The sequence below is a fragment of the Ruditapes philippinarum genome, unplaced genomic scaffold, assembly GCF_026571515.1.
Source record: "Ruditapes philippinarum isolate M1 unplaced genomic scaffold, ASM2657151v2 ctg5924_1_1_1_1, whole genome shotgun sequence".
Lineage (NCBI taxonomy): Eukaryota > Metazoa > Mollusca > Bivalvia > Venerida > Veneridae > Ruditapes > Ruditapes philippinarum.
In genome coordinates, this window is record NW_026858220.1 from 16020 (window position 1) to 41714 (window position 25695).

General features: G+C 31.4%; 1 protein-coding gene across 1 annotated transcript; it reads right to left on the minus strand.

The window, feature by feature from the left end:
• Positions 1–5411: 5411 nt before the first annotated feature.
• LOC132752511 (WD repeat, SAM and U-box domain-containing protein 1-like) lies at positions 5412–24374 on the minus strand. The gene is made up of 12 exons (XM_060742841.1): positions 24213–24374; positions 21919–22369; positions 18948–19147; positions 17877–17981; positions 17030–17123; positions 16316–16349; positions 15385–15425; positions 13367–13473; positions 11852–12076; positions 11026–11106; positions 10565–10636; positions 5412–9849 (listed from the first exon to the last, which is right to left on the minus strand). The coding sequence occupies exons 2-12, from the start codon at positions 22335–22337 to the stop codon at positions 9701–9703; spliced, it is 1527 nt and encodes a 508-aa protein (XP_060598824.1). The 5' UTR covers positions 22338–22369; positions 24213–24374; the 3' UTR covers positions 5412–9700.
• Between the last annotated feature and the right edge of the window lie 1321 nt (positions 24375–25695).

Below are 25695 nucleotides of genomic sequence, written 5' to 3' on the forward strand. Positions count from 1 at the left end.
AATTATAGTGAAAAAGTATAATTATGTAAAAATTATGTCAGTAAATAAGATGGGCAAAGTCTTCCTTTAGAGCATTGTAAAATGTCTTACTATGCAATAAACAGACTTAGATAGTTGGATGGGGTTGTTATTTTATCTTGCCTAGATTTATGGCAGTTTATTGCAGTCTGCATGGTTTAACACATTTTCAAATAAAATCAAACAAAATAACTAAATAATTGAAAATGTACAAATAGTGTTTTAAGAAATGTATAACTATTCAAAATCAAGTGATACTTGGCAAGTTATGTGCAAAATATTTTTTTATATTCTGAAAGGAGTTATGCCCCCTTTTAATCAGCAAATTAAGGGTTAATAATATACTTCTCTATTTTCTAACTGTTATACAAGGTCATTTTCTCAAAATGTTGATTTCTTAATATTTTGAAATTTTTATTTTCTTTACAAATATTTTTATTTTTTTGTTTTGATTACTTGAAACTTTACTACTTTATTTTCTGAATACCTTAAGCTGTTTCTGTGATAATGTGGGTAGACAAATTTTGAATGTATATCACCACCTGAATGCAGTAATGGATTAACTCCTATTAAGATTTAGTAGGAGTTAACCCATTACTGCATTAAGGTTATAGTATGTTTTTGTAAATCCAGCTATTTGCTTGCTTGCTTGCAATATTATCAATTATGAAATTGTAAAGTTTCCTGAAATTATTGCCCTAAAATTTGACCTTATTTTTTTGTCAGAAGTTGCTGGAAAGCCTGGAATATAACACCGTCCAGCTCTTATATTACTCTGTGAAATATATTTTGATCTTACATACAATACAAGCAAATGTCCTCTATATATAAGATTTATTTATTAACTTTAATTTGTTATTGTTGATAAATGATACCTTACCATTTTTATGTTCATATTTTGTTAACTTTATTCAAACGTGTTCATATTTTTCTATCTTTATTCGAACATGTTCATATTTTGTTATCTTTATTTAAACATGTTCATATATAAGTTGGTGCTGATTGCATTGCTAGTCAAAGTATTAGATTTTATGCATATTTACTGGGAAATCTTATATATATTATTGTTATTTTGTATGCCCCTACTTATTTTTTTTTTTATCAAGAACAGTGAGACTATCCTATTTACCATATAGCAAGGAGTTTGCTTGCTTCTGAATTTACTTTTTGTGTGAAGATTTTGCTTGCATCTTAAATTCTTATGTTATTATGTTAAAACTAAAATAATGCCTGAATTTAATATACTGATCTATTTTTCTCTAATATTTATTGTTGTAGATATGTATTTACAATATTTCTTATTACTTGTTCAAATCCCACAATTATTTACACAATAACTATGTAATGTTTAAATTTTATGATTTTTACATGATAAAATTATATGTAGTTATTAATGTATTGATTTATTTTTGAATCTTGTCTGTATGTACAATATGAAAGTACGATGAAAAATTCCGTATTTATCTTCTAATTGTATATTATTGTGATTTTTTTTTCATATAAATTATGATGAAATATTATCGAATATTGTTGAACTGATTTTATTTTTGGGACATATTTTTTTATACAATTTGAATGCATAGTAAAAATTTGCTTGCCCATATGGTAATTTTCTGGTAGCGATGGAAATCCAGACTTAAAGGAACTCCACCAAGGTTTAAAAGCATAAAAACACAACATTAATTTCTTACATCTATATATATTTAGATCAGCTGGTGTACTTAAAAAAGAAAGCTTTGCAAAAAATAATTAAGAAATATACTAAGAAATATATTAAAAAATCATATTTTTGTGCTATTTTTAGCCCGATTTGACAATTTTGGGTCATTTTCACAATTAAAACGATGATTCTGGGAAAATGGAGGAAGCAAATTATCTGAAGTTTTCCCCACAAGTTACTGATCTAGATCTACATCAAATGAAACATTTATGCCGAAAAATTATCTCCAATCCTGTCATGTCAAAAAAACATCAGTAGAATTCCTTTAATTCATGAATTATTCAGGAGTATGAACATTTATACATACAGAAATGTCCCATGAAATAATTCACAACCATAGTGATTTTTTATGCATATGAAATGTCAAATTTAATACAAATATAGCATTGTAAATGTTAAACCTTTTTGATGGGGATTTGAGCTTAATTTTCAGAATATCTGGCACTTCTTTTGTAATGGAAATTCACAATCATTTCAATGAAATTGATAGAAGTTAAAGTTTATGTATTGAAGTGTATTAATAATGCAAGTATATTTCTGGAAAAACGATATTTCATGTGTTATACAATCAGTCACTGATAATCAAAGAAACCATGTACATAATACCTGTATACAATTTGTGCAAGCACTAAAAAGTTCACCTATTTTAGGTCTTGTTTGCTTTTTATATGAATTTAAAACATTTTTGGTAATATCCCAGCAGTTTGTTCACCAAAATGGCCGTCCTGGATGAATAGCCAATTAATTAACAATTTCTCGAAAAGTGATCAACTAAAAATCCAATATGATTTCTGGGATTTTAGGTCAATCCCAATACATATTATGAATCATATAAAAGAAAATCAGGTGCATTTGATATGCATTTACATGTGTTATATTTTATTTTCAGATGCTATTTTATAAATTTAATATTCTACAAATATGTTCATAAAAAATAATTTCAAATCTGTGGTGCTTATTTCTTTCAGGTTATGTTAAATGTTACACTTATGTTTCAGGTACCTAACCCATAATCTGCTGGAACCAAAAGTGATAAAGCCTTTGCCAACAGTATAGTGCCAGGTCAGCCTGCACTACATGTGCAGTCTGACCAGGCTCTATACTGTTGGTAGATTAACCCTTAAAGTGCTGAAACCAAAAGCGTTAAGCCTTTGCCACCAGTATAGAGCCAGGCCAGCCTGCACATCCGTGCAGTCTGACCAGGCTCTATACTGTTGGCTGACAAACTTTAAATATTAAAATAAATTGACATCCCTAAAATTGGAAATGGACAGTCCCAAAAATGGAAGTTGGACAAGTCCATTTAAGATATTCAGCATGTTCAGGGTTAATTTTTGTATCCATGACAAATCAATTAGTAATATTCAGCAGATTAAGGGTTTAAAACCAGTAAGGACATTTTTCTTGTATAACTGAGAATGTGCAATTAAAATACAAGTATATAGGTATTTAAAATTTAAATTTCTTATTCATCTATAATCAATATTGCTATGCATAATTTATGCAGGTTTAATTTTCTATTGTTTATTTTATTGTTTAGGCTTCCATTTGTGTATATATTTATATTTTTGTTGTTAATCCATTTAAATACAGGTAATTCTTTTATGTGATAATTTTATGAGGGTATATTGTATATTTATAAAAATGGGGAATAATGAAATAAAAGTAATATAAAGGAAAGAGGTGTCTTGTTTATATTTCATTGCAGTTAGTTTGTAATTAATTGGTCTTTAATGCCAAGGTGATTAAAGTTACTAAGCCACTTGCCTGTTAATACTGTGTGGTCAAACCTTTGCCAATGACATTGGTTTCTTTCATGTCTTGAAGCTATCTAGCTAACGTAAGACAGATAGGTAGTATATTCTACTCATATTCGTGCCTGAAAAGCACCAAAAGGCCATATGACCTCGACAGTGACAGTATGACTCATAACCCAACCTAACGAGAAAGTTATTGATGAATTTGTGTAACAAACTTTCTGTAAATAATTGATCTGAATCTGTTTTGACAGAAATACAATGGAATTTTTAACATCAGTATGAATGATATAGGGATAGAGATTTAAACTTTGATATCATTTGATCTAGATTTTGACCAAGTGACCGACATCATTTGATCTAGATTTTGACCCAGTGACCTACAAAGCTACAACTATGAAAAGAAATTTGGACTACCCAGTTTCAAATGCAGATTTGGACTTCAATATCAGATGACCTACTTTTTTACCCAGTTTCATACTTTTTAGCTCATCTGCACATTATATGTTTATGTAGTGGTTTTTTTCAGGTGAGCAATATAGGGTCTTTCTTGTCCAAAATATTTTCCAATGAAAATTTTTTTGGGAAAAGATCATTAAAAATAGAGACAAGGCTGGTAACAATTGTACAAAGGTGACTTTGCATGCTATTTAAAACCCAGCCCTGATTCAAAGATATTAACAAGAACATATCTAACAGACTAGGGGCTATTTTTAGCTATATTTTATTAATCTTATGTGGGTATGCCACCTGGGTAGGCAGGCTTATACATTACATTCAAACAAGAGATAACAAAACACATCTTATTTCTTATCTTCTAAAATTTAATTAATATAAATGATAAGAATTAACAGCAAAATATAACAAACATTTTTGGTTTTCTTAGCACTATCAATAATAAAAGAAAGAATTCGTATATCATTTTAAGATATTGTTGTGTTTAACATTTCATGTAATCTTTCAGTAGTGTATATCACAAATACCAGTTTAGAAAAAGTTCATAAAATAATAATAATAATTTTCAACCTTTCAGTGTTTGATTATTAAACCCTTTACAACATATAAATACATGTCATATGAAAACTTATATAGAGGATATTGAATGAGTGTAGTTTAATACTAAATTTATTGAACGAGTTAATAAAATCATATTATGCGAGCCTCTGGCGAGCAAAATATTGTTTCATTCATTTTCGAGTTCAATAAATTATGTATTGAATATAAGACACAATATAAATTCTATTTATCAATATATAAACTAAGAACGGTAAATCTGTTAAAATGAGTAATGTTTTAAATGACGCGCCCATAATGTAGAAGCTAACATTAGCGCTGCTTTAACAATCAGCTGTTCTATTGCGAAATGGTCACTCAATGTTATTTTCTGTGTAAATGTTTTTATAAATGCATTATTACATCCTGAAGACCTTTTATATGTGAATAAAAAGTAATATGCATAAAATTCATTGCATCCTTAATAAAATAAGTAAGTAAGAGCAAGCCAGTATAAATCCATGGTCAACCAAGACTACCTAGTACAATCCTGACAGGCTTGTTAAATCCAGGCTGCCTTATACAATCCAGACTGACCGTTTAAATCCAATCCAGAAAGACTAGGACAATCCAGGCTGCCTTTAACAATCCAGGCTGTCTTTTACAATCCAGGCTGTCTCTGTCATTACATGGTGCCTTATACTCTTATTTTTGTAGGTAAATTTTTTTTGAGCTCAAAGAAATGTATATGAAATGAAGAACTCATTTGTATCATGGTGAATGAAAACAGGTGCAATGCAAAGATTTGTGCTTCAATGAATTACAAAATTATAAACAAACTGTTTTCACCAACTTTTGACAAATGACTGAAATTTAAACACCTGATACATCAAATGAAAACCTATCTCATGTGATAATAGATCAATGCTTATTATTAGCCTTTTAATGGGAGGGTGATTAGCCTTTGCCACCAGTACTGAATCAAGCCAGGCTATACATCCATGCAGTCTGACCAGAATCTATGTTAGTTGCTTAACTTTAATATTTTCATATTGATATCCATTCAATTGCAATGGACTTGCCCAAATTAGAATCTTTGCAGGGAAAGTCTATTTATCTAAATTAGAAAGGGAGAAGGGTCAAAGCATATGTATCAAAATGTTATTTTTGTTCATGATTTGAGTAATAAATAAATATATACCATATCAATATATAAGTATATTTCAGTCTATCTATTACACAGTACTAAAACACATGTTAAAATTATGCATTATTCCAGTGGCTATACCCATTGTCTTTAGACAGTACACCACACTAGTTAACATAAAACTATAGGAAAATCTCTTTAAGTATTCAAAATTTAAGTAGCCCTATCTATAAGATTGGACAACATTATAAATATCTGACAAAAAGTTCTGGATCTTCTTTGAAGACAGTTATATCTCTTAAATCTTTGAATGAAAGTTGGCATTAATGATTTGCCTATACCATATATAAAGTGCCAGGCCAGCCAGCACTATCATGTCCATGGGACAAGTCAAAACTCAAGCTTAACATGTCCGTCATGCACTATATACATTTACCACAGTTAAGATTAAAGAAAATGAATGATTCTATAAAATCTATGACAACATAAAAGCATACTACATCACAATTACAATATCTAAATATAGGAACAAAAACATTTCTTTGAAAAACTGAACAAATAAGAATATCTGTACATAACAAAAGTTCAGCAAAGGTTATAAATATATATATATAAACATACAAATTGCACATTTACTCATTAATCATTTAGCATAGAAATGAAAATTAGATAGTTGTGAAAATGGTTGTATTGAATTTTTGAGCCAGATGCACTTTACCAGAACATAAAAATAGACCAAAGTTCCTGTAACTAGCATTCTTCATGTTAGCAACAGCTAAACAGAAGCACGTATGTAAGGCTATAGATATTTGTTCATCATTCCATTATGGACAGTTTCTAAAGAGGAAGCTGGACAAGTCCATTTAATAAAATTTGGCAACGTAAGGGTTAAGTATGCTAGAATTTGAAATGGTGTATCTGCAAGAATCTCACAATAAAAAATGAACCTAATAGTTACATTCAAAGCCAACTAAATAAAAATCTCACACACATATTTCACGAGAATCAATTATAAATTATGTAAAAACTTCAAAACTGTTTCTAGAGTGTAACAAAACAAATATATAATGACAATAAAATGCAATACATTAGCAAACAAAATAAATTAACAAAAATCAAAATTTAAAATTTTGGATTTCTAAAACTTCATATAATTATATCAGATCAGTAATTCTATACAGTTTCAAAGAAAAAACATAAACAATCATTAACAGGGGTTTACAGGTACTGGTTGTACATGTATATAGAGACCATAGGCGTAAATTTTACATTTAACCCAATACCTGCAATAACAGCGAGTGATTAGCTTTTGCCACGAGTGTAGAACCCGGCCAATTCTCACATTTTTTTATATTGAAATCCCTTAAACTTTGAATGGACTGTACTAAATTCAAAGAAGGGCAAACCAATTACACAAATTCAGTAGGTTCCAGGGTTAAAAAATTAAACAAGATTGTATTTGTGAAAAAAATGCTCTGACATGTAGTATACAAAGAACAATCCTATCTATTTGATTAAAATCAGACTTGTGGTTTTTAAGAAGAAGATTTTTTAAAGTTTCACAATATAATCTATATAACAGACATGCAAACATGTGTATTGGTATATGCCACTGCAGCATCTGTGATCATGTATACTGTAAATCATACATAGGTAATGATATTGTACTTAGACATCAGGCTTGTATAATGGAAATTATTTTAGCAAAAAATATAAAACAAGGTGAAAAACATGGTCTAATTATGATTACACGAAAATCAGATTTCTTGTAAGAAAAAGCAAGAAAATTGCTTGCATGTAAGTTTTTGAATGGTAAAAAAGATATTACAAGGTGGAATATGCAATATAATGAGTATCTTTAGGCAAATTATATTGATTTTGATGACTGATGTAAACAAGCAATATGAAATGCATTGCAACTATTTTATAATGTGAAGGGACTTTACTCAAATTTTGAGCACTGTTTAAGAATATATTAAAGCACTTTACAAGCATTATTTTCATCAAACAATATTGACATAAGCCAACTTATGGCATTAAACAACTTTATGGCGTCTTTGGATGAATAGAAATTTAAACCAGCATCAGCAAAAATATAAAACAAGATGTATTCCTTATACACTTAATGTCCTTAACAAAAAAAAGCTGAGACTTGTTTTTAATACTATTTCCACTAATATACTGTATGATATTCAAAATTTTATCTTTTTGTTCTTTTCTTAAATCATTCATCTTGTAAATACAACTCTGTATGTCCAAATATCTCATTAACATAAACTTTACAAATCCTCTTTATGATCATTTAGTAGAATGAAGATTGTTTGCAGCAAATTTTGGCTTGGATACATTTGTTATAGGCCTACATAAAAAAATAATACTCAATACATCACAAATGCTTATTTATCTTTTCTGAAGAAATAAGCGTAAAGTCAGTGTACATCAAAAATCTGGAAATAAAATATTTTCTATGGAACTTTGTATCATAAATTTTTTCTATCGTTTTTTTTAGTTTGTACATTTCACTCTGTCCACATAATTGAAAATTATAAATCAAAACTAGAACTGATACTGTCATGGCGTGAATACCCCTGCATACCACTTTGTCAGAATCGACAGTGGCCATTTAGAACTCCAGGACAACCTCCCTGCCAAATCTGAGGTTACTAAGCCAGTGCATTGCTAAGTTATGTATTCTACTTCTACATGCTTCAAATGTAAAAATGTCAAAATCAATACACTCTGGACAGGCATTCTGAAGCAATTGAGGGGAAAAGCTTTTTGACAAGGTCCCTGTGACCTTGACCTTTGACCTGGTGACCTCAAAATCAATAGGCGTCATCTACTAATCATGACTAACCTTCATGTCAAATATGAAGACTGTGGGTCAAAGGAATCTTAAGTTATTGGGCGGACAAGCTTTTGGAAGTCAAGGCCCCTGTGACCTTGACCTGGTGACCTCAAAATCAATAGGCGTCATCTACTAATCATGACTAACCTCCATGCCAAATATGAAGACTGTGGGTCAAAGGAATCTTATGTTATTGGGTGGACAAGCTTTTTGATGTCAAGGCCCCTGTGACCTTGACCTTTGACCTGGTGACCTCAAAATCAATAGGGGTCATCTACTAATCATGACTAACCTCCATGCCAAATATGAAGACTGTGGGTCAAAGGAATCTTAAGTTATTGGGCGGACAAGCTGTTTGATGTCAAGGCCCCTGTGACCTTGACCTTTGACCTGGTGACGTCAAAATCAATAGGGGTCATCTACTAATCATGACTAACCTCCATGCCAAATATGAAGACTGTGGGTCAAAGGAATCTTAAGTTATTGGTCGGACAAGAAAAAACCGACGGATGGCCGGACAGCCGGAGGGCCGGACAGCCAGACGGACAAGCTGATTCCAGTATACCCCCCTTACAACTTTGTTGTGCGGGGGTATAAATATCATACTATTTTAACTTTCAGACTTAGACTGGTAATTTTTTCCTTCCTTTCTGTCTTGCTACATAACCCTTCTTATCCCGGACCCCTTCTTCATCCAAAAAATAATAATTTTTTCTTCAAACTACAGTGGAGCCTTGTTGGTCCACATGAGTTTGGATTACATGTATGAATTGATTACATTGACAAATACAATGTCACAGAAATAAATCGGTTTTTGTATATGAAAGTAAATCTACATGGCATTGTTAATGTAAAATGGTTAAATAATAAAGATTGCATTTAGCAAAAGGTTCATTGTGCAATTACTTCGATCAAGGATATGTTTCTAAATCTCATGATTTTACCATACTGGACCATGTGCGTAGCTTCCACACCTTGTGTGATTCCAGCCTAGCAGAATCCACAAGTCGAATAAAAGTTCCAGATCAACTTAATCTTAAACAAACCCCCACTTCTATTGAAGTGAACCAGAGGTATTAAAGTGTTCTGAGTGTTTTTTATCATGAAATTTGTTCATACAATGTTTTTTGATGCAGTGATATTGAGAAAATTCCTGTACACTCTCGCTGTTTTTGGGAACAGTTTGACAAAGGCAACAAGCTAGCTGAAGCATATCATCATTGGTTTAAGTGCCGCTGTATAATCATTTTAAGACTCCGGTTCGGTGTAAGATCCTGGGTAGATAGTACAGCATTTGTCATTGGACTTCTATCTTTACCTTTCTGTATCCAACTTGTTATAGCTGCACGTTCGTATGTATAACCATCTAAAATAGGAAATAACATTACTAATACTTATTTATTCAGTCGGGTTTTAAGTCACATCAACAAAGTAAAGGTCATTTTGACAATACCATTCATAATTTTACCAAAATCTGGAACTAAGTACCGATCAAATAGCAAACAGCACATACCAAGATCAGAGCGCATTTGCCAGTCGATAATGGTTGCCTTCCACGATTTAGACTCAGTGTTAACCACTAAAGATAGAAATTCTTTGCTTTAGTTTACTGTGTCATTTTATAAGGAATAATATATGTATATGAAATGACACAGTAAACTAAAACAAGCTGCAAAGAATTTCTAGCTTTACTGGCTAAGGAAGATACCAAGTGCCCCTCCCTGCATTATTTAAATGGCAAACAACCTTCCGTAAGAACATATAAACAACATCTTTATATATTAATGGTTATATTAATTTCAACAAACATTGACATAATAAATCAAACTCTGTATCTGTCTAAATAACTTTATCAGTCATTGAACATTTATCATGATCAATCTTATATGAAAGTACTCCTGAAAGGAATGCTAACACCTGTTTATAATTAAAATATTTGTTTAATCCATAAATATAACACTGTTTTATTACATTTATACAGCTTTTGAATAAGACTTACATTTTCTTATACATTCATTACATAAAATGTGTATTTAAATGAGGTATGACTGAGGAAAAGCTGTAATAACTGATAAATTTACCTGAGCATATTACAGGATCTTTCATAATCTCCCTGGTGATTGGACACAAAAATTCATCAGGAACCCCAGCATCTGTAAATGATAAGTTACATGAAGCACCATTGACTTGAACAATTGTTTCTTTAACAAACACCCTTAAAATGGTGAACCACTATTAAGTTTGTTTGATTGTTTTGTTTTGATTTTTTTTGGGTTAAACTGCCACACTGACACATTACTGGCCAAAACTCACTTTTAAGTAACTTACACCAAAAGGTAAATACAATAAAGATTTCCAAAAGGTAAATACAATATAGGTTTCAAGTTACATAAAAAAATGCTTCGAGTTTTTCAGTAACTTTATGTAAAAAACTCTCCTTGTGAGATATATACATTTTAAATGAAAATACTAATTAATTCATTATCGAAAATTCCTAATCTTTTACATGTTTAAGATATGAGTACAACAGTGCTACACTTACCAAGTTCCTTCTGTTGCACAAATGGATGTTCCAGGAGTCGACTACGACAACGTAGTATCTTGTTTCTGTGACCAAGGGAATCTAACAATAACAAATACGATAACTTTGTATTCATATTACTGTAATGTATGCTGTGGTTTCAGTTTCGTTAAACCCTAAAGAAGGCATATTGACCTAAAAAAAATTCTTTGTTTTCAATCACACTAACAATGAAAAGGTCACATGTTGTCATCCCGGCTTCACTGGTGAGCGCTATCTTTTGTATTAAAAGGACTCCATTGAGGTTTTTGAAATAAAGAGACTGGGAATCATTGTTCAAGATTAATGTTCCATTTAATGTAGGTTATTTCTGAGTATATGCTTGAATTATCATTTGTTTATCGTTCTGTTATAACTGCCCAAGCTATCTATGTAAGAAATTCAAATTTTATGTTTTTAGACTTTGGACCTCAGTGCAGTGCCTTTAATTAAAGCAGGCATCAACTGAACTATTATACATGTACATAAAAGAAGTTTCTGGTGGGAATGACTTTTAATTTTATTGTAACAGTTGTAATGTTGAATACATTTAGCTTGAACATATGCAAAATCATGCTATTGTGTACAAAAGGGTGGGTTTTCATTAGTCAAGCAAACCCTCTTTGAGGTATTATATAGAAAATTAAATGCAAGGAAACAATTATTATGACCAACTTAGTTTTCTCTCAAACTACATTCACATGTGCAAACAAAATTCAAACAAGTCTTGAATAACAAAATATTCATAGGTGATGTTTATTTAATGTTTAAATAACTGCAAAGTAATAAATATACATTTTGTACATACCAACACCTAGCCCTATCATCAAACTTTCCTGATTCAGGGTGAGTAACTCCTGTCCATCAATATCGTGTTTTCTAAAGTTATCTTTGTACTGGTCTAGTCCTATCTCCTCTATCCATGTACATACATCATCTACCGTCCAGTTCTCCGCACCACTACAGGTCTCGTATACATCTACGCTATCTGTCTGTGGTGCATCCTCAATATGCAAGCCATCCTCTAAGGCAGCTAGTTAAAGATAGTGATTATGTTATTTCTACTTCTGTTAATTGACATTCAAATATATTTTTTAATTGAATATACACTGAATACTTCAGACATATATGTACAAAAGTATTCTGACATTTGATCTGATATTTAATCTGATATTTAATCTGATATTTGATCTGATATTTGATTTTGTCTGATATTTGTTCTGATATTTGGTCTGACTTTTTAATCTGATATTTGGTTAGATATTTACATTTGTCTGATATTTGATCAAATATTTGTTCTGCTATTTGATTAGACATTGGATCTGATATTTCTTCTGATATTTAATCTGATATTTGTTCTGATATTTGATCTGATATTTGTTCTGATATTTGTTCTGATATTGGTTCTGATATTGGTTCTGATATTTGATGTGATATTTGATTTTATCTGATATTTGTTCTATTTGTACTCTGTTATATTACACTTAAACCTGTTGGAAATGAAGGTAATTAGCCTATGCCACCAGTATAAAGCTACATGTAGGCCAGCCTTAACTTCACAGCAGTGAAGGACAAACTAGTAACTATTACAATTATTTAATTTAATTCATTATTTAATTATAAATTATTATTTAATTATTTAATTTATTAACACATTGGCGATCCATATCATCTGTTAAAATGCTGTTCGAATTGGTTTTATTTTCAGTCTATATATTCAAATATCATCCATGACTTTTGGTCAAATCAGTGTTTTAAATGAAAACTTTTGTTGGCTGACCATCTTCAAAATTTTCATCATGATTTTCTCAAAAACAATAAAGTTAAAGGCCACTTTCATCTTCAATGTATTTCAATACACACATTAAATAACCATAATTTTCTATATATTTCAAATATTGCAGATGAAAGTGGCCTTTAAAGGGACTCCACTGAGGTTTTTTGACATGATGGGACTGAAAATATTTTTTCAGATAAATGTACCATTTGATGTAGGTGTAGACCACAATTTTTGTACAAACTTTCAGATCATTCGCGCACTTCGTTTTTCCATAATAATTATTCAAATTGTAAAAAAATGACCCAAAATACTCAAATTAGACTAAGAAAAGCATAAAACTACAATTTTCGATTTATTTTAAAGTATATTTCTTAACTATATTTGCATATATTTCTGTTTAAAGCGCCCCAGTTCATTTATGTAAGAAATTCTAATGTTATGTTTTTAGGCTTTTAAACCTCAGTGGAGTCCCTTTAACTTTATTGGTTTTTGGGAAAGTCATGATAAAATTTATCTGAGGAATGAATACAATTTAACACTTACTAAAAAGCTGTTGTTCAGACTGTAGTTTCCAGATCATAACAGTTTTATCATTAGACCCTGATGCCAAATACTGTCCATCACTTGAAAAGGCACAACATGTCACATATCTGTAAACATATACAGCACACAACATAATTATCATATGTTTAATAAAATATATACATGTACTGTAGATGTAAAATACATGTCACATATTTGTAAATGTATGCATCACACAACATAATCATGTGTAAATATATACATAATACATATCACACATTTGTATGTATCATATACAATACACAGCCTATACATTACACAACACAATTCTCATGTGTAAATATATACATAATATATTTCGCATATTTCTCAACATGTATTCTACACAACATATCACATGAGAAAAAATATACATCACATATCATATAACATATTAAGAGAAACTAGAAATGTGTCATCATGCCACGGATGCCCCCGCATGCAGCCAAAATTTCAGATGTTATAATATTTAGTTCAAAATTTGTTTGCACAAATTATTTTTTTAATTTTAAGTTCAAAGCCCTTAAAACTTTTCAATGTTAACACAAACCATTTTCATACAATATTCAAGGCACTGAAATTATTTAGTCTTAACCTTTTGAAAAAAGCATATTTCATATTTGTAGCCAAAATAATGGCTACATACATTTCCACAAAAGTATGAGTGCTGAAACTGAAAGTTCAAAATTTTTCCAACATTCAAGAAAGATAAGTTTGTCCAAAATCATTGAACCATGACCAAATTCAAACTTAAACTGCTTATTCCTAAGATGTATCTATATTATTTTCAAAGTGAAAGGGACATAACTCTGCCAAAAATCATCGAACCATGACCAAATTTAAACTTGACCTGCGCCTTCCTTTGACATATTCATATGTCAAATTTGAGTTTAATATGTAACACTGTTGGGTAGATAATGAACAGAAACTGTAAATTTCATATTATTTTCAAAGTGAAAGGGGCATTACTCTGCCAAAAATCATTGAACCATGACCAAATTCAAATATGGCCTGGGCATTCCAAAAACATATCCATATGTCAAATTTGAGTTGAATGTGTTGTACTGTTGGGGAGATGATAAACAGAAACTGAAAATTTCATATTATTTTCAAAGTGAAAGGGGCATAACTCTGCCAAAAATCACCAAACCATGACCAAATTCAAACTTGACCTGTATTTTCTCATAATATATCCATATGTCAAATTTGAGTTGAATGTGTTGTATCGTTGGGGAGATAATGAACGGAAACTGAAAATTTCATATTATTTCAAAGTGAAAGGGGCATAACTCTGCCAAAAATCATCGAACCATGACCAAATTCGAACTTGACCTGTATTTTTTCATGACATATCCATATGTCAAGTTTGAGTTGAATGTGTTGTACCGTTGGGGAGATAATGAACGGAAACTGAAAATTTCATTTTATTTTAAAGTAAAAGGGGCACAACTCTGCCAAAAATCATCGAACCATGACCAAATTCGAACTTGACCTGTATTTTTTCATGACATATCCATATGTCAAATTTGAGTTGAATGTGTGCAACCGTTACTAAGATAATGAACGGAAACTGATGATGACGGAATGACAGAATGACGGAATGACGGAAGGACGGAATGACGGAAGGACGGAATGACGGAAGGACGGAAGGACGGAACAGGGTAACACTATATGCCCCGGCCATTACATGGCGGGGGCATAATGAACATGATATTACAAATCACATAAGGAAATTTACATGTATATGACATACATGTAACATATCACAGGAGAAACTATTTACATACATGTGAAAATAAACATTGCATTACACATCAAAAATGTGCTAACATATACATCACAAAATAGAACACATATGTGTAGATATATACATGACATTCATAATAAAGGCTTTATTTCATAAAATATTGAACAGGTATTTCATAAATCATTGATTCCACTAATGTTTGATATACTTAAAACTTTTATTCTATCTGAACTATTCAGCATGTACATTTTACCTTTTGTGGCCTTCAATGACATGTAAAGAAGTTCCAGTCAACTGAAAGAATAAATACATTAGTTAATACAAAAACCTTATATCTGACAATGACTAAAACTGTTTATATGCTGCATGTAAAAACCAAATATATTAATATAAAAATCAACATTTTTACATAATTTGTTAAGAGATCGTTCAATGAATAATCACAAAACCAGATTTTCCGCAGTGCATATAATATAACAATATAGAAAACTCTGCCAAAGAAGCACTTAATCACAAAACTCTGAAATATGCTCAAGGTCTAGAGCTTATAAACTTTTTTCCAAGTTTTGTCTCAAATCTCAGGATTTTCATTGGTCAGTGCACTTTCTGTGGCAGTTTTTGACCAATCAAATACCTTAGATCTGAGTTTGATCTCAGAGATAATTTCTTTATAACCTTGGACCCTGGGTTCTGGGTGTAGTGAGTGACAATTAAGCTCTGTTAAAATATGATTTGTATATCTGTAGTTGATAAGTAAACAATACAAGTTATCCTAGTTGTAAACTGTTACAGTAATTGCCTACACAGGGGCTTGGCACAGTGTTTGGATAGTGTAAAAAGTAATTCTTGAAAAAAATATATACTGTACTCACTACTGTATACCGAGCTCCTGTGATTGCGTGTAACTTATTAAATCATGCAGAAATTTCTTTTACTACTGTTCTGTTATTAAATGGATATATTTTTAGAGATAAAAAAAGTAAAGTCTGTTATATTACATTATTCAATGTTGATTAGAACTGTGAACATTGATGCTCATTGTATATTTCATTTACTATAAATATACTTAACTTCAGTGTTCAATTTTTTGAATATCTATTTTACTCATTTGGAGGCATGGAAAGATTTTTACATGCAATTTTATCTTTAACAACTGATTATATCTTTCTAGCATTTATACTTACTGGATCCCACAATCTCACTGTTTTATCTATTGACCTGGAAAATAAAAAGATTACAAAAATTTCATAATGAAGATGTGCAATTCGTCAGAATATTCTTAATAACTGACTTAGCAAATTCAATTCAGTTCAATTCTTTATTGTGTTATTTATGGCCACCGGTCCATACACAAACAGAATACATTTCAAAATATCAATGTAGAGTTAGTAAATAACAACTTTAATGCCAATCAAATTGCTATAGTCACTTAACACAGCAACTACCGTAACAAAGACATTTACAATTTAGTATCTCTTTAGGGAAAAAGGTTCAATGATTCCAACTAAATATGGCTTATTTTCAAATCATTTAATAAACAGATCAAAAGATTTAACATTGAATTGTATATTAACATTCCTTTCAATTCTGCAAATAATTCTACAAATGTTCATGCAAATCTCCTGAGAAAATGACAATGACAAAGATATATGTTATAGATTTGGCGCGTTGTCACGCAATGCCGCTTATGTGCAAAATATAATTTTGTTTATGTTATTAACATAACATCACTTCCTATGTGTATACCTATTTAGTGTTAATAAAGGAAATGAACGGTACACAATGCCTTGTTCACTTAGATCACATATTCACATTTTATGGTTATCTACAAGTATTACAATATTGATTACGGTCCATAACAACAATTGTACGTGTATTATATCTACATGTATACCTACCCTGAAGCTAGAAGTTTGCCATTCAATGAGAACTTACACTGCATCACAGTGCCTGTATGACCTCTCAATACACGTTTCTCTTTCAGCAGCACACCTGTAATACCAATATAGTATGTTCCAAGTAAAATGATATAACTTGACAAAATATATTAAAATCATTTTTCTTACAGTACAATTGCATTATTTCTGCTTTTACCCATATGACCTATGCAGACAGAGAACTGCCTGCACATCTATGCAGTGCCTGATCATGGTTTACACCATTTGTTGTTCAATCAGTACTTATTTCAAAATTTTCCCTAAAAAGACGAATGGTTTAGTTCAGAATGAAAGATGTTTAGATGTTACCATATTTAGTCAGGTAAGGGTTAAGGTCATATGACTAAGACACTTAAAGTTTGAAATTTTAGTGTTTTTTTGCGCAAAATTTGTAATTTATTTGTGAAATGATTCATTTACAGTACACAACCTTAGTTCGCACATTTTACAACCGGGAGTTTTTTGAAAAATTGGAAGGAAATGATACAACAATAACAGCTACAAAAATAATAACCAGGTTCCACTTGCCACTTGTCGGTTGTCCTTGGCTGTAGTGGGGAAGTTGCCATTTACATGTGAAAACAAGTTAGTTAAGGTACAGATTCCCTGGCAAATAAACTGACAAATACATGACACAAAGACTTAAAATGGCTCAGGCTATATCAGACGGAGACGTTGGCAGTTACATGTAAAGTCAGATAAGTTCAGGTACAGATTCCCTGGCAATAAACTGACAACAAATACATGACAAAAAGTCTTTGACTCATGCTTTAACAAACAAAAACAAAACATACACAAAAAAACTTACTTGTAGTGCCTGCTATAGACGTAAACTCCCACAGTTTTATGACATCATCCTGACCAGAAGTTGCCAACAGAAATCTTGATGTACCTGTTGGTGGGCCTGTCTGATCTAATAACAGATAACAGGGATACTGGTACAAAAAAAGTGACTTCAAAAGCAAAGAAAATAAAAGAACTCATTTAATTTTTAAAAGCTCAATTAAAATAACACCACTGAGGTCCAAGCGCATAAATAATGAAAATCAAATTTCTTACATAGATCAACTGGGCCACTTAAAACAAAAGATTTGCACAAGATAATAATAAATAATTATACACAGAATCAGATTAAAAATTTGTATTCTTGTTTGATCCTTACACTAACATTAGTTATATAGATATAAAACATGATAAATCTATCACACTTATCAATTATAAATTAAAGTAAACAATAAAAGCTCAATAAAAGGCACATAAAATTCTACCATTTCCCTAGAGTTTGAAGGATGCTGAACTTTTGATTGATATACAGTTATTTGATTCTAGTTTGATAAAATATCCACAAATAACGACAATCAATTCAAAGAATTCGAGGAAATTACAATATGAATATTTGTCACGTATGATAATGCTGTAAAATAAGATATTTTCGCTAGGCCAAAGTAAAATGAACATTTCGGCCGAATTGGTGAAATTAGATATTCACAAATTTCTATTTTCAGTTCTGTTAAATTTATTATAACTTCGATACTTCCTTCTACGTTCTCCAAAATCTTCAATTTTGGGAATGTTCAATCTTGGGAATGAACATACTTAATCCCTTACTAAAATTTCTGACTTTACAGTATGCTAGAAGTAATAATGACTTGTCATTCCTTCCAGAGTCTGACAAGACTCTTTTTACTAGTAAACTTCTTTAATTTTTTAATGCTGAAATCCCTGAAATTACAAAGTGAGAGTTCCAAATTTAACATTGTACAAATTTAGGTTAAAAGATAAAACAATTACTGAGTTATATTGCATAATATGCACTACATATACATGTATATAGAACATAAACTAGAACAATAGAATGTACTATGTAAATTTTTTGTACCTGATATGCCGTATGTAGGTGAGAAATCACAATATGTAACACCAAGGTCGTGACCTTCTAGTTCCATTAACAAGGCTTTTCCATGACCATATTTGGCATCCCACACCTGAAGGTCACCGTCACTTGAACCCGATACCAAATACTGGCAGTCCGGTGAAAAATCGCAACCAAACACAGTTCCTTCATGTCCACGGAATGTACTAATGATTTGGTAAGAAAAATAAAATATGAAACTATGTTGTTAATTATTCATATTAAGGTGCCAGTCATTTGTAACCTTGCCCACTCCCATACCAGGAGAAAAGCAGGGAATTTTGGAAAAGCAATGTCCTTGAAAAAGATCAGTCCTACTAGGGATTATTAATCAGATGGTGAAGATCTTCACAAACTCCTTTAATGCAGGATAGACTATGTTCCTCAGGCTATATAGGTGAAAAAATAACACAAATGCATTGACGTTAAAGAGTGGAACCAGCTGAAAGGGGTTGGTTAAGGTAAAATCATGTGTAGTGGGCTAAGGTAAAATCATGGATAGTGCGCTAAGGTAAAATCATGAGTAGTGGGCTAAGGTAAAATCATGGATAGTGGGCTAAGGTAAAATCATTGGTGATATGCTAAGGTTTAATCATGGATAGTGGGCTAGCCTAACGTAAAATTTTGGGTAGGGGGCCAAGGTAAAATCATGGAGAGCCTAGTGGGCAAAGGTAAAATCATGGGTAGGAGCTAAGGTAAAATTATGGGTAGTGGGCTGAAGTTAAATCATGGATAGTGGACTAAGGTAAAGTCATGGGTAGGGGCTAAGGTTAAATCATGGGTGGTGGGCTAAGGTCAAATATTTCGTGGTGGGCTAAGGTTAAATCATGGGTGGTGGGCTAAGGTCAAATATTTCGTGGTGGGCTAGGGTTAAATAATGGCTATGGTAAAATCATGGGTGGTGGGCTAAAGTCAATTTATTAGTCAGTTAGGCTAAGGTTAAATCATTGGTGGTGGGCAAAGGTAAAATCATGGGTGGTGGTCCGAGGTTTAATCATGTATGCAGGGCTGGGTTTAAAATGACTGGTGCATAAGTTTTCTATATTAACTATATTAACCCTTACCCTGTAATATTCTTTAAATGGACCAGTCCAGCTTTCATTCTCTGAGCAGAACATTATCATGTTTAGGAATATCAAGATGAAAATTTGAAAATTATATGCAAAACAAACAAATATCTTCTATAAAGACTGTACATAAAAATCATTACATATTTATGAATATCTGCATGCAGTATGTACAATTCAGATACATGTACTTTAAAATATTACCTTTCATTATAGCATCATAGATTTGTATGACATGAGAACACAGAAACAGGTTTTTTTTTTAAATATCTATCGAGTTATTAGAAGGGGATGTTTTAACCAATATACATTTCTATATTAGTCATAGTCTTCCAATAATACACGCTACAAAGTAAACCATTAAATGACTATACATGTATAAATATATCACTATGTGTACATCAAATTAAGTGTATCTGTCAGACATGATATATATCTTAAAGTTGCCATAGAAACAATTTCCTTAAGATTATTAGATTTGTATTGGTAACAATATGAAACAAAAGCTATTATATAAGTGCTTATCTTATGGAAGAGAAAATTATGCAACAGAAACATAACTAAAAGGATAAGCTTTTGTCACCAGTATAGAGTTAGTCCAGCCTGTACATCCCTGAAGTCTGACCAGCCTCTTTATTGTTGGTGGCTTTACATGTTTTTTGTATAAAGAATATTTTTTTACAGAGGCAAGCTCAGACTTTCCTATGAGCCTCTATCAAAATGTACATACTGTACAAACAAAAGATTTATATAAACAAAAATACTTAATGTATACAACATAGAAAAGAAAATTATTGAAAAATGATTTAGGAAAATGAATATTAACATTTACAATATTCAAGAGCAATCAGTGATTACATATTTGTATTTTGTTATTGAAATCCTTTAAACTTTGTATGGACTGTTTCAAATTCAAAGCAATGCAATTCTTTCAATCAAATTTAGCCGAGTTTGTCAACAAGAAAATCTTTAAAATTTAGCCGGGTTTATCAACAAGAAAATCTTTAAAAAAAAATTTAAGTTTGAAAAAGTCACATTCATGTATTTTCAATGCTTAATTGTAATAATATATATGTTATTTTTGTCATTATCATGGTTTATGTTCACATTTCAATTTCGTATAGGCCTATGCATACATTTAAACTACATGTATAATAATATAAGTGTCATAGTTATTAAACTTGGCTACAAGTCAATGTTTTAACTCTTTATTTAACAAAAACAACATGTCATATATAGAACTGCTGGTAGTAAAATAAAAGAGTCAACAATCATTATTGAAAATCATTACCACATAAAGCCTGCATTCAATTTAGAACTTTCTTCTGACACAATAAATATCTATCAACCAATCAATGAACCATATTCTTTCCTTATAAAAAACTTGGAAACAAGTTAATTTCTGTTTGTTTTTGTTTGGTTTAATGTCAGTTTAATCTTTTGTCAGTCATATAAAGAATGGTAGATACTAAACAAGAATTGCAGCTTTACATTTCAATTTTGCATAGTGAGGGTTAACCCAAAATGTTAGTTAGCTTCCATTAACATTTTGAGTGGAGAAAATTCATAAACAAATTTTCTTTATTAATGATTATTTTTCCTTTTTGTTATGACACATACAGGCATTGCTACAACCTGTCAAAGATTTGCTGTTTTCTCTAATGATGCTTTTGTTGCACTATTGACAAGTCTGTCTATAGACTTCACTAATGTTGGTATTCCCATTCTGTACACAGCTTTTGTCTGAACAAGCACTAAATGGATTATATAATCATGGATTGGAATACCAACTTATTAATAATATAAAACGCCTCTGTGGTTTTATTCCACTGGATAAGTTATTGTAAAAAAGACATACAAAATGTAGATACCTGATTAAGGATTCTGTGCTTATATCCCACAAACAAATATTATTATCATCCCCACCGGAGACCAACATTTGTGAGTCAGCCGAGAATCGGCACACACGTATAGGCGATTTACTCTCATGCTGTAAGACTCCTTTCTTCTTTCCCGTCTTTACGTCCCAAATAATAACTTTACCATCCGTGGAGCAAGAAGCTAACAGTGTGCCAAATGGCGAGAATGTACAACAGTGAACGTAGTACGTGTGTCCGCAAAGTGGCGAACAAGCTAGTTCACTATAGTCATCAGTGTCCCATAGACGCACTGTTTTGTCACCTGAACATGTTGCTAATACCTTGGACTTGGAGAAACAGAGGCCATTAACATCTGATGTGTGTGAGCTTATAGTGTGATGAAGGCTAGCAATTATACTGGGAGATTCCATACTCTTAGGATTTCATGTACATGTAGCAGTATCTGAAATTATGAAAATTCAAAATATTGTTAATTTCATGATACTGAGTAATGAATTGCAGAATATAAGAGCTATCATTATACAGTACAACCTCTGCAAAGCAACATTCTTTTGGAGACCAATCTTTTGGTTGCTACTTAGAGGTGTTGCTCTTAAAAGATTAGATTTATTAGAAAGTTTCAATTTGGAAAAAATATAAACTGTTGTTGTAAAGAAGTAATTGCTCAAGAACAGAGAATTTCACAAAACTAAAGTAGTAGGACCAACCCTCCAGGAAGACCAATGCTTGGCGCAAACATAATGATTTCAAGAATATCTTACTAAATAAAAGCATAACATTGAAAAATAACATTTTACTATCAATTTGTCATCTTTACATCTAAGATTGTATGCTTTAAAAAAACATCCTGCATGGTCATGACTGTCACTTAGTGCTGCAGCAGACAGAAGAGGAGTACTTCTCAATCTAGTGAATAAAACAAAGGCATTTTGGCTGCAAAACAGGCACAGGTGTAGTTCAATTTATGTAATTAATTAAACACTTTTTAAAGAATTATTGATAAAATTTTGTGTTTGTGGTTTCGGTCAAATTTAACAAAGACTTTTTATCTACACAACAAAGTCCAACTCTAATAAGACTGCCTAAGTTGCGCTGAGCAATTGAATTTTTTAGACATCATCCTGGTCTTAGGCTCACTCATTTTACTTGTTCTGTATGTTTGGGGAAGTCAAAGGCTGGGACCGGGCTTTGACTTGCCCAGCTTTAGACTACACATGTATATTTAAAAGGAAATCAAATAAAAACAATTAAAGGATATCGATAGATCAGTACAAACTGACATATCTCCTTCTTTAGATAATATGAGCTACAGCTGTTTCACAATAAACCCTCAAAATATAGAATTCTATGAAATTTTCAGTGTCATTTATAGTTGGGCACCTCCATTTTCAATGTATAAACTCAATGATAATGGGCGCAGTTTTCCGAAAACGGAACAATCACAACTTTTCAGATTAATAATACGGGGAAGTCAAAGACCGGGCCCGCGAAGCGGGTCCGGGCTTTGGCTTGCCCGGCTATAGACTACACGTGTACATTTAAAAGAAAATCAAATAAAAAACAATTAAAAAATATATAGAATTCTATACCTATCAATGAAATTTTCAGTGTCAGTTCTAGTCGGGCGCCGCCATTTACAATGTAACTCAATGATAATAGGCAGGGTATTCCGATAATGGAACTAATCTCACCTTTTCGGATAAATGATAATCTTCGAATGTATCGAGTGAAAACGGAAGCGGTGCATTCCGAATGACACCTTTAAAACAGAAAGAATGAAAGGAATTTTTAACGACTTTCCCGTTCATAGGCATTGCCTAATTTCATATAAATTGTCAAGGGTTCCTATTAAAAACAGAAGAGGTGCATGAAATACCAAATGACAGTCTTTTAAACAGAAAAACAAACAATTTTTTAACCTACTTCCCCGTAAACACTGTAGAATGTCATGCTTATTTTTTAATGAAACCATTTCTAGGAATAACTAGGCCTAACTCATAAACAGAAGCATTGAACAGCTGTTGAACTGTTTAATTTCATAATAATGTTAACTTTTCTTGTTGTAAAACAGTTTTTATGTTTTGTTTTGATTTTCAAAACATGTGTTACGATTTTGTGCCTAGAATTAGCCTTAATTTTAAATGCTTAAGAATGATTATAAGATTATGCAAGTGTTTTAACTGTTTAACCATCTGAAAGTAGCCCAACTTTCTTTTAACAGTTTAAACCAGGAGTCACGGAAAATTTATTTGTTGCTTTTTATTTTATTGAAAGCTGTCACTTACCTATTTATAAACATGTCAATCAAAATATGTTTATGACAAGAAAAGACCGACTTAAATATCTTGTATTATCTTATTTTACTGAGAATTTCGCAACACTAATAGTTATTGACATTTTGGTGTCAGCTGCCATTTTGTAATGATCATGTGACACCATCAGAAATTGTACACACAAACAAAATCACTCCAACACACGGTAATATTCCACTAAGTAACTAGGTTAAATAACACTAAATATTTTGACAAAAATAAATACAATGTATCTACATCTCTGGCCTAAATATTGGACAAGAGCTCAAGAACGCACTTTTGTGTATTAGAACCTATTTTTTGTCACAAGGATAATAGTTTACAAAAAACAGGCAATTCAATAAGGTGCTTGTTCAAATAAGCTAGTAACCTGCCGGGTAGACTAGTTAACATGGAGAAATCTAGGAAGACGGACATGTCTTACCAGACCATATAAGTATGCAACCTTAACTAAATCATATAGATTTCAAGACCCATCAATAAACGGAGACATGTTTAGATATATTTAACATTGAAAATTAGAAATGCTGCACACTAACAAACTGCATGGTTACAAATACATGTAGGCCTACATGTATATATACGGTACACTCTTTATATAGTTTTTCATGTGCGCAATGAATAAAACACTCCTATAAATGTATACAGTATAGTAAACTATTTCACTGGTCTCACATTGCAAGAAAGTGTCATAACTTATTTGGCCACAGAGCTCTGCAATATATTTAGTCTCTGAGCGATTTAACAAAACCGCGTGCACAACTAACATGACCTTTTTCGTGGAAATTACAGTCTGCAGTAACTTAAACGTGTGATTTTGCTCTTTTAGCATACATGTATAACTGTTACAGAATATTGTCATAATATTTACAAAAAAAAATGGTAAAAGTGTTGAACTACGGGTTCTTAAAGGGAGACACAGGCAAATTTTTATTTCTTACTTTTGAATTTTTCATTCGTTATTCTGTAAGTGCCCTCAAAATGAATATATTCGACAGTCAAAGGAACAAAAAAAATTCTCCATATAAAGAATAAAATATAGTTTCCTAACTTGACCCGCGTTGGTCAGGTTAGAGCGCTAGCATTTCACAATAGTTGTCAAAGCGAACTCTGGAAACGTGAAAGAGCATGTCAAATGAATGACTTAGGCTTGTTTCAATCATACAATATCCACAATATCTGTTATTGTAACCTCAAGGGTTTGTTCCAGTTACCGGACTTGTTTAAAACTATTTGGTGATTCTATTGGCATCTCAATTTTGTTCAACATATATTATATAGATATATTTACGCTTCAAAACCAAAATATATAGAAATTTAAACAGAAATTCATGCTGAAACTTCAAGAAAAGTTATTTTAGCATGATTTGAGCACATAAGATCATTTTAATATTTTTGTCATTATTTTGCCTGAATATCCCTTTAAAATGTCAGCAAACACTTAAGTACTGTAATT

Bases quoted from the DNA above. Each gene is read 5' to 3' on its own strand.
- LOC132752511 (XM_060742841.1), bottom strand. From the start codon at position 22,337: ATGGAATCTCCCAGTATAATTGCTAGCCTTCATCACACTATAAGCTCA. The intron at 16,350-17,029 runs GTAGGTATACAT...TTTATTTTCCAG, and splicing joins GGCAAACTTCTAGCTTCAGG to GTCAATAGATAAAACAGTGA. The intron at 13,474-15,384 runs GTAAAATGTACA...ATATGTTTACAG, and splicing joins GTCATTGAAGGCCACAAAAG to ATATGTGACATGTTGTGCCT.